The sequence below is a fragment of the Aegilops tauschii genome, chromosome 6, assembly GCF_002575655.3.
Source record: "Aegilops tauschii subsp. strangulata cultivar AL8/78 chromosome 6, Aet v6.0, whole genome shotgun sequence".
NCBI classification, from domain to species: Eukaryota; Viridiplantae; Streptophyta; class Magnoliopsida; order Poales; family Poaceae; genus Aegilops; species Aegilops tauschii.
In genome coordinates, this window is record NC_053040.3 from 473,137,292 (window position 1) to 473,147,881 (window position 10,590).

Sequence of the window (10,590 nt, forward strand, 5' to 3'; positions counted from 1 at the left end):
TTTGGGATATTTTGGTACAAAAAAGATATATTGAGCAGTGCATCAATGCATCACGAAGATGATATAGATGAAGTGAAGTAAACATATTCTTTAAATTATGCATAGCAATGCAATGGTCGGTTTCCGCAAATTCATTTATCTATAAAATCTAAACTGCATCGGCTTGTTGAATTTGCGAGATCATGTTGAAATGTCCCCAACAAGTCTAGCAAGGTTGTCCATATCACTATATTTCCTAGTTCCTATAAGTTATGAGCATTTCTTGTGGGTGAAACTATTTTGTTTGGCATAATAAATGGCACAGAATAAAAGTGCATGTAGAATGAAGTTATTATATCTTGTTCTTACGAGGGATGTTATGAGCATAAGTTCAATAGTAGCACCCTCCAAACATCCACGATGCATACATATAAGCATAGGCATGTGAATAATGAATTGCAAATATTCTCTTATGATGATAAACCATACATGACATGATAACACAAATGCAATATATCCATGTTCTATAGACCTCTACATGCATATATACTCCCTTCGTTCCCAAATATAAGTCTTTCTAGAAATTTCAACAAGTGACTACATACGGAGCAAAATAAGTGAATCTACACTTTAAAATATGTTACGTACATCCGTATGTTGTAGTCCATTTGAAATGTCTAAAAAGACTTATATTTAGGAACGGAGGCAGTAATTAATACTCCACTCTCCAACCAGGATACCTTTGCATGGTGGTGGTGGTGGTGGTGGGGAGGGGGGGGGGGGGGATATCAGGTACTCCCACCCCTTGGGTGCTCCCGGTGCACCGATGCCGAAAAACATTTTAAAAATGTTCGAAAAATTCTGAAAAAAAGTTAGGACAATCACACAACATCGATGTATCTTGTCAAAAAAAAATTCGGAACATTGCTCAAGATACAAAAATGACAAATTTGACATCAATGTGATAATGGGTCAAATCTAAAGCCCAACTTATGTTATGTACTATTTACTGTCGAATTTGTGACATCAATGTGATAATGGGAGACGACGACGGTCGGCGCTGACTTGCGCCGGAGATCAGTAAGCGCCTGCTCCTGGATTCCAGAGTCAAGTTCTCAGGTGATGCTGCCTATTGGGTTCCCCGATTTGGGATGCTACATTCCCCTTTTTTCTCCCGTTCTGCTGATTCTTTTTCTTCCGCTCCAGCAGGGCGCGCCACCTGTTCGACCGAATGCACAAGAAGACAGCGGCGAGCAGCAAGGGTCACTTCGGCGACCTCACCGACGACCTCCTCCGGCACGTCTTATCCTTTCTGCCTGTTGCTGATGCCCTGCAGACCTGCGTACTCGACACCCGGTGGCGTGACCATTGGAGGCGCGCCACCAGCCTGCTCCTCATCTTTGACCAGTCGAGTTTTCCGAGCTCCGAACGTTTCAAACAGCTGGCGAAGCTCTTCATCCACCTCCGCGGGAACTCACCTCTCGACAAGTGCAAGATTGTTGGCTGTCTCGATGACGAGGAGGAGCGCACATACACAAACACCATGCTGTTGATCGAGTACGCTCTAAAGTGCCAAGTTAAGGAGCTCCTACTCACTGTTGCTGTTGACGAAGACTTTGAGTTTGAGCCACTAATACTTGATGTGCCTCTCATCTCTCAGCACTTGAAGATCCTACACCTTGAGCGGTTTGAATTAAAACGCTCCACTCTGAATTTCTCGCGCTGTTCGGTACTAGAGGATCTAAAGATGCAACATTGCAACATTGATGCACGCAGGATATCTTCCAAATCACTAAAGCGTCTCTGCTTTACCAGATTTTGTTTCTTCCCTGAGGAGTTCCACATTCGGATATTTGTCCCGGGCCTTATCTCACTGCAACTTGATGATCATAATGGCTTGACCCCTTCTCCTGAATACATGCCATCTCTAGAAACAGCTTATGTTTGCCTTCACAATAATTTCTATCATTCTTGTCGTGGTAACCGGCAGGACTGTGAGTATGATGACTGCAGCTGTCATGCTTATCCCGTTGATCAGGGTGTGCTTCTCCATGGTTTGTCCAATGCTGTGAATTTGGAGTTAATAGGCGATACTTACACTGAACTGGTACATTAACACTCACTTCCTTTTTTACTCTTGTTGTTATGTGCCACACATGGATTCTCTGTAACACCTCTGTCCACTGTTAGACCTGCATATACTTGTTCTCATTGCCACAGATTGCTACTTTTATCTCCATCAATGGGTTTTAAATCAATGATTTTAATAACATAGTAGCTTGATTGGATAAAATGTATTTCCAGGGCTTGAGGTGTAGTTCTGTCTTTCCTTATATCTGAAATTAAAGTATCTACCTAAACTTCCTACTGACTTGAATTGTTTTACTTAAATTGTTTTGCCTTCTTGAGTCTCACTGTTCCTTTTTGTTCCTTTGCTATTTGGTAGTTTGAAATTAAAGTATCTACCCAATGTTCCTTGTACTGGAAATTATTTCTTCTAGAGTCTCAAAGTTCCATTTTGTTTGCTTGCTATTTGTCCAGCTTATCTATAGATGGGATTTAGAATGCTGCCCCATATTTGACAAACTAAAGACTCTATCACTCAGTGAGTGGTTTACGACTATTGACCCACTGTGCATTCTCCAACACTCTCCAGTTCTTGAGGTGCTCACTCTAAAGCTTGATAGCACTAAGGTATATCCTATATATATGAAGACATTATTGTATTGTTAAAGGAACTATTATGTATATTCTGTTTATCTTACTAAATATTTTGTATCATAGAAATTGGTTAGAGCAACTGAAGCAGAAGAAAAGGTAGAACAATCATTTGTATGCTCGCACCTTAAGGTTGTCAACATTGAATGTAGAAAGGTCGATGAGAGAGTTCACAAAATTCTGAAGTTCTTGAGTCAATGTGGCATACTTCGTGATCAAATTAGCATCACGGAGCAATGATTACTCATACGTAAGTAACCTTTGTCATTTCTTCATGCTTTTTTTCTGTGATATTCCTACTTGCTTTATCGTCTCTGTTGGAATTAAATAACACTTAGAGTTTATGAGACCCTTTTGAAATCTATTTATATTCAGTGTCCATTATTGGATTGTGTGCTGGTGTAGTTCAGAACGACTGTTAGGTTTCACCGAAATTAATTACTTTGTTATTACTGGTGATAAATTGATAATACAATAGTTACCGCACGTTGCCATTGTGTCTGTAAATCTGTTCCATCCATGCAAAAATCATTTGGGTTTGATCCTGTGTTCTTTTACTGTTTAATTACTGATTGAAATAGTAGTCGTTTTCGTCTTGAAATTGAGTTTTATCTTTGCTCTCGTTCTAGTTGGCACATTAAATTTTCTGAAAATCTTCAACTGAGGGGTGATAGTGTACTGCCTCATTGGTTTCACTGTTGTTACTAGCCTGTTGTCCCTTTCATGAACAGAGTTTGATGGCCAAATTGCATGCCTGTCTCACTAGTGTCTGAAGTCTGAAACCCTCTTGACTGCTGATGTATCTGAGTGATCATATATGTTGCTGTCACAATGCTAAACTTTTGTGTTAACAATTTTTTTTGTTGATGCCACATGGAGAAAAAAAAAACAGTTGTTCAAGTTGCATGATAGTTCTTCTATATCAAACTGCTAGCCAAGCTATTATCCGTCTATGTCAGTTGAGATCTTGGAATTCAAATCCAAACTTATTGCATCGTCATGTTTTGTATAGGTTTCAGTTTCCAGTAGCCTACGCGTCCCTTGCCTCGGTCTACCGCGGAACCAGGCGGACTCTCCAGTTTCCACCCTTGACAGCACTTGAGATGCGATACATGCTCGCTAGTGACGGCGGTCTGAAGCCTTATGTGTCTCTCTGAATATGTCTGTAACGACGGTCCTGTTAGGTGTTATCACCATATTTAGTCTCCAGCTTTCTATCCTTTGGTACTGTGCTGGAAACCTGCGTGTTTATTGTTTGGTGAAACTCATGAAAATGGATTTTAGCTGCTGGGCATTCTTTTGGATGAGTAGTTGGACCTGAGCTTGGTTTAAAACCAGGGGCAACACCTTTTGTTGCATCTTTCTCTTTACCCTGTTGCAGTGTCCGTGTTTCAAATCTTCGAGTTTGCCTGTCTGATCGCACCATCTTGCAGCTCCTCCACCGGCAGCCGCACCTGATAGAGTCCGACGGCGCGCGCGAACAGGTGGGTGCCGACCTCGGGCACCGGCGCCACCGGCACTCCGTCGACGCTCAGCCGCCACCTCGACGGTAGTCGCACGTCCGTCGCGGCGGGGATGCCAAAGTGGGCGAGCTCCTCTGCCTCCTCCAGCGTGATGTTAGGGGGCGCCATTGCGAGAGAGAGAGAGAGAGAGAGAGAGAGAGAGAGAGAGAGAGAGAGAGAGAGAGAGAGAGAGAGAGAGAGAGAGAGAGAGATGACGCTTCGATTAATGCCGGTTTGGCGGCGTGTGAAGGTGAGAGGTCGGCGCGCGGATCCATGCCCAACTACGACGATCGATGGGACGCTTCGGCCGTGCCGGTGTAATGGCTGGCTCGGCAGTCTGTGCCGGAGTAATGCGGGCGAGCAGCGGGTGGGTAGGGTTAGGTTTGCGCGTGGACCGCCCGACAATTGACCATGCAGACGCGGTGTACACTTGACACGTAACATGCGTGCTAGACACGGCCCGTGCGCGCGCACCGGATTTTCCATGCTACCATTTTTTATAAAGGGTATTGGACAAATTTAGACCGTTAAGGAGACAAACATTGGACTACAGAACGAGCTGTGAACACCACTTGTGTACAACACTAAAAAACAAAAAAAATTAAACACTCAAACAGTATCTAGTTCAAACAACCTCATCTCAGTCTGAAAATGGCCCAGACTCCCCACCAGGTTCATTCAGTTCAGACTACGTGATGCAGGCCGTTCGATCTACAATCGGATAGCTATCCACCACCCCACCTAAGTGAATACTACATTGTCTTGACGCAAATTCAGGCCAACACACGATGTGCTAGAACGCGCATCAAGCTTCGGATCTTCCTGCGGTTGCCTTCGCAAAAACCGGTGGTTGATTTCCCTCTGGAAACCCTAAAAACCTAAGAACACGGGCCAGGACAAGATCCTGTCGGGCAAGCATATGTAAGATTGTGCTAGGGTCTGCAGGCCACCTAGAAATCCTTCAAACGCCGCCACGTACGCCAGAACAGACACGAAGCACACCGCCATGCTCGAGGTCATCGAAGTGGAGACGGATAGGATAGGCCGACAGCGAGATCAACATCAGTTTGAACGGAGACTTTCATCCAGTAATCTTTTTTTACAATTACTTTTCCTTGTGTTTATTGCAGTTGCCCCCGATCCCTTAAGTGAGTCGCGAGCTAGAAGAGAAACATCCCTTTAGTTCATAATATAATTGTCAACCATAGGGTTGACCCTTCCCGTGAATTAGCGACAGAAGAAGACAACATCCTCTTCGTGAGTAGTGGGACCAAAAGTGGAAGTAGAGTATTATTCATGAGTACAAACAAATCTGTCCAATATGTGTAATGTAGCAATGTGCATTTTGAAGATGAATACCCTCATGGTTTGTATTGAAATAATGCTTAGTTTTTATTTAATATGTATATTAAATGCTGATAAGTTCCTCCTAGATTTTGGTGAAACAATAGTTGAAACTCAATATTAACCCCGAAGGTACAGAACGAACCACGAAGAAGTAAGCCAATATTCAATCAGCTCATCATATGTATATGTATATGTGTAGGTTGCACCGTCTCTCACAATTACTTTTCCTTGTGTTTATTGCAGTTGCCTCCGATCCCTTAAGTGAGTTGCGAGCTAGAAGAGAAACATCCCTTTAGTTCATAATTGTCAACCATAGGGTCGACGACCCTTCCCGTGAATTAGCGACAGAGAAGAAGAAGACAACTTCCTCTTTGTGAGTAGTGAGACCAAAAGTGGAAGTATTATTCATGAGTACAAACAAATCTGTCCAATGTGTGTAATGTAGCAATGTGCACTTTGAAGATGAATACCCTCATGGTTTGTATTGAAATAATGCTTAGTTTTATTTAATATGTATATTAAATGCTGATAAGTTCCTCCTAGATTTGGTGGAAAAAAAGCTGGAACTGGTGGGAAACAAAAACTTTAACAGGAAATAGCAATTACAAATTTCACGGGAAACAAAATTCAATTAAAATGCAGTAATATTCCAGGAGCCGGTGATAGCACGAACTGCCCCTGCAATGAGTTTCTACCTTTGAAAAGCAGGGGTGGGCCGCATGCCCGGCTCCGCAAATGTGAATTCAACAGGGACCTGGATATCATTTATATAATAGATAGTGTCTTGTGCCAACAACTTTCTGGGTCTATCAAGTCAAGCAAAAAGATCTTTAGGCAAGTCAAGCAAAGTCAAGTCAATAAATGCTTTTAGTGTTCGGCAGACGTCCACATATGAAAATGGCATCGGAGTTTTGCAACTTGCTAGCTACTATGATCTTGTCTATAAGCTTTTGCTTTGTTCTGTATTGATCGTTGGAAGCCCGATAACACATTTTGTTATTCCAGTTTTCAGGTAGGAAAAATCTGTGTATCAGTACGGAAATTAAAAAAATCCCTTGCCATTAATCCTTGTCCTAATGGATATGGACGTGGAGCGCATCCACTTTATTCGTATTCTCCTCTTTTTTTCCCTCAGGGGCCATGATTCTTGGATTAATTATCGGACTCCAGGTGCATGATAGTGATCGATCCTCATATATTCCCACGGATACATATGTGGAGTGGAGTCTCTTTATTTGTATTCTCTTCTCTTTTTTACATGGGTCATGATTCTTGGTTGAATTATTATTGGATTGGATTCCTAGTGCATGCTTTTGTTGCGCTTCTGCAGATGCGTGGTAATCCTAAAATCTGCAGGTTGCCACGCGTGCATGTATGTATATATATGTGCCTCCTAGGGCTCGTCTGTCTCTCGATGGGAGAGCAGAGCAAAATGCAGTACTACGCAGGCGGTACCTCCTTTAACTCACCACATGCCGGACCTCATGGCCGTGACTGCTTCTGCATCAGCGGTCCCAAACACATAGTTCAATCCGTTGACTGGTACGTATCGTTATATATTGTGGCAATATGGATGAACTAAGTGCAAAGTTGGGAGCTGAAATTTGTCTCTTCTTTTTTGTGCGGAGAAATCTTCCGAGAAATTTGTCCGTTTTGTAACATGGAGAACCAAGGTTTCCAAATAGTCGACTGTGGGGTGGTCTTTTAGAGTGACACATGATTCAAGTAGCTAGGTCAAACGAAATTATTTCATTATAAGATTAGAGAAGTACTCCCTCTGCAAGGACATATAACAGTGTTTAGATGACTAATACACTCTTATACTTCTATACGGAGGCAATATAAAATCTTTTATAATTGGATTCGTCGTTACAAAAGAAGTACATATATATTTTGCATGCATGCATGCATGAATGAATGAATTGTCGTTTAACAAACGGTGGATATATTTTCGTTTCAGGAGCAACGAGGAGCACCGCCGCTGCATCGCTGCTTGCCTTGTGAAAGCTACTTACATCATGGAGGAGGACCGACCAAAGTGCAGGGTGTATGACATGGGATTGGCGCCGCTGTGGTGGCAGAGCTTCCACTTCGAGCTGCGGGATCTGCTTAAGTGCGGCACTGAGAACGCGGACGAGTTCATCTTCGGCGCCATATTCGAGTACTGCCCCCCCGTGGGGTGCCAGCGCCACCCGTCCGCCCCAAACTATGTTTTCGCCCTGCGCGGCACCATGCCTCGGCACCCAAAGTCGGTCCATGACCTGTACAACGACATCAAGGTCTTCCTCAGCGATCTGCCATGCTGCAGACGGACCCAGAAGGCGCGTCAGGCGGTGACCAACATGCTCATCCGCAAGGGCACGGAGCGGTGCGTGCTGTGGCTGGCGGGGCACTCGCTGGGCGCGTCGCTGGCGCTGGAGGTGGGGCGGGACATGGCGGAGCAGCACCAGGCGTACCTGCCGACCTTCCTCTTCAACCCGCCCAACGTGTCACCGATGCCGGCCTTGAACCTCCTCAATGCTTCGGAGGTGGCGAAGAAGGACGTGTTCACGGGGAGCTACCTCGTGAAGGCGGCGCTCGGGGCCACGGTCATGAGGTCCTACTGCACCCGCATGGAGAAAGTGTTCCAGCGCCTCTCGCCGTGGGTGCCGGAGCTGTACGTGAACGAGAGGGACATCATTTGCCAGGGCTTCATCGACTACTTCGAGCAGCGGCAGAAGGTGGAGGAGCGCATCGCCGGCGTCGGCAGGGCAGCCATGAAGTTGTCCTATCGCGACATGCTCTCCTCCCTCATCGGCAGCAGCAAGGAGCAGCCGCACCTCTTGCCGTCCGCGAGGCTGTGGAAGAACTCCAACACAACATTCGGCACACATGGCCTCAAGCAGTGGTGGAGGCCGGACAGCGAGCTAAAGCTCAGCTGCAGGAAATTCACTTACCCCGGAGCATGAGATATCTATGTTATATCATACGTTACATGTGTGCCTAGCTACTCCTACTTGTGTATCTCATGATATAATAGGACGTATCTGACCCGAGGAAGAGCATGTACGTGGAGTATCTGATCATACTAGATCATTCAGGACAGGGCAGCAAGCCAATCGAGACCAATCTCAGGGAGCGAGGGTTTATACCGGTTTGGACCTCTAGGGGGACGTCCAGTGTGGTCTGTATTGATGTGGTGAGGAGCGTGTTACTAGGATTTAGCAATGTGCACCATATATATGCTCCCTCATGACGGGGGTGATTACATGTTTGTAGGCGGGCAACCGCGTTAGTAACTAACGGGAGTCTATATCTAGTTACATCTATTTGTACATCAAGTAATTGAGATCGAGCTCTTTTACGGCGCATCATACTCCCTCCAAGACCCAGTAGTATTAAATAATCTCAGCCGTACGTTGATTAGATGGGTAATTTTGTCAATTTTTGGTTCGTAATTTATAGACCCCCTCGCTGTGACTACTCGCGTCTGCGCTCATTGTTGCCCTCGCGGTCATCGCGGCATCCACGACAATCCATTATGTACTCCTTGTGTGCTCACTCATCCGCCCACGGTCATGATGTGTTGCCACCATGGTTCGTCCATCCTTTGTTTTAGCTAGATTTGATTGCATTGTATGCATGTGTTGCTTGTGTGCAGCCGTCGACTTGTATACGTATACCACGCGTGATCGCCGGGATCTATTGGTTGCTCATCATAACGTAGTAATGCATCTGAACTTGATCGATCTAATCAAGGACGCTAGCTTGGCTAGCTTCGTGCATCTCGGCAAAAGGCATCGACCAGCGACCGGCAAGGATCGATTGGGGCGAGTAAGGATGGCAATGGGTCGGGTTTGGATCGGGTTGAACAATATCAAATCCATATCCATATCCATGAAGACAGTCTTTGCCCGCCCATGAAAAAATCCACGGGTGAAAAATTATGTCCATGTCCAAACCCGATGGATATCCATATCTACTGGATATCCATTGGCTCCTCTCGAGGCATATAAATGAGACATAACACAATGTTAATATAAGCTCTTCCATCTTCACCTCGTGGCAGGCTAGTCTTGACATATGGTAAACATCAACTTATGGTAAATCAACGTCCACTAACAATCTAAGATCATTTAGCATATTTTTCTAACAGATGAGAATGACGAGTCATTTAACAAGGAGATAAAAATAAGGGGAGGGGCATTGGAGTATGTTACTAAGGGGATTGAGTGCCAACTGATAGAAGTTACGATGGGGATTGTGTAATTTCTTTTGCATATTTTAGATAACAAAGTGTAAAATTGCAGTGGGATATGTGACTGTGGGGTAGGGATAACAGATTTTTTTCCCATTAAGTCATACTATCGGGTCGGGTTTGGGTATATCCATGGGTATAAGATTATATCCATGCCCTACCCACGAGCAATCGGGTCGGGTTTGGGCGCCGCCCATGGACACAAAAGCATATCCAAACCCTATCCATTCGGATCGGATATCCATGGGTAAAATTGCCATCCTTAGGGGCGAGGTACAATCATCTCTTTCTTGCATCTCTGCTGGAAAGTAATCGAGGAATCAGGCTTCCGCCAACAGTCCCGGAATGGATGGACTGCATCGAGAAGAAAACACACCTTCGATTTTGCCTGTAGACTTTTAGTATTTGTTTTGATTGTCTTCCGATTTTACCCTTCAGACAGAAAATACTACTGATTTTGTTCAGTAGTATTTATGGACCTAGTCCATTGAATGATCGAGAATGGACGGCTCACATTAATTAGATGCACCGTAAAAGATCTCAGATGATCTTCTGATATTCTTCCTTCTAGTTATGTTAACAATTTTTTCAAGGAAATCGAGAACATATTCCCCTCCGTGAAAGGCACTTCTGCAAGCAAACCAGAAAAGCTTGCAGTGCTCCGCCAGATCAAACAGGTTGCTGAGCACAATAGGATATAGCTATAAACATCATCAACCATGTTGGTAGTTGGCGATCCATTGTTGAGTGCTTCGTTTGAGTTTACGCACCACCAGCACTTCGCGGTTGCAGTTGTAAAGAGATCAT

At 44.5% G+C, this 10,590-nt stretch overlaps 2 protein-coding genes across 4 annotated transcripts; both read left to right on the forward strand.

Moving 5' to 3' along the window:
• The first annotated feature begins 1,100 nt into the window (after positions 1 to 1,100).
• Positions 1,101 to 4,031, forward strand: LOC109769548 (F-box protein At4g22280). Of its 3 annotated transcripts, XM_040393013.3 has the most exons (5): positions 1,101 to 1,555; positions 1,640 to 2,086; positions 2,521 to 2,673; positions 2,764 to 2,947; positions 3,710 to 4,031. In XM_040393013.3, exons 1-4 carry the CDS (start codon positions 1,211 to 1,213, stop codon positions 2,935 to 2,937), a joined length of 1,119 nt encoding a protein of 372 aa, XP_040248947.1. In that variant the 5' UTR covers positions 1,101 to 1,210; the 3' UTR covers positions 2,938 to 2,947; positions 3,710 to 4,031. The 3 variants fall into 3 exon arrangements, 2 of the variants coding, with proteins under 2 accessions (XP_040248947.1, XP_020183867.1); XR_002234343.4 differs by having other exon boundaries at positions 1,101 to 2,086; positions 2,850 to 2,947; XM_020328278.4 differs by having other exon boundaries at positions 1,104 to 2,086.
• Positions 4,032 to 6,944: 2,913 nt separating this feature from the next.
• LOC109769549 (GDSL esterase/lipase At4g10955) lies at positions 6,945 to 8,944 on the forward strand. Its single transcript, XM_020328280.4, has 2 exons — positions 6,945 to 7,088; positions 7,507 to 8,944. Exons 1-2 carry the CDS (start codon positions 6,961 to 6,963, stop codon positions 8,492 to 8,494), a joined length of 1,116 nt encoding a protein of 371 aa, XP_020183869.3. The 5' UTR covers positions 6,945 to 6,960; the 3' UTR covers positions 8,495 to 8,944.
• The last annotated feature ends 1,646 nt before the right edge of the window (positions 8,945 to 10,590 follow it).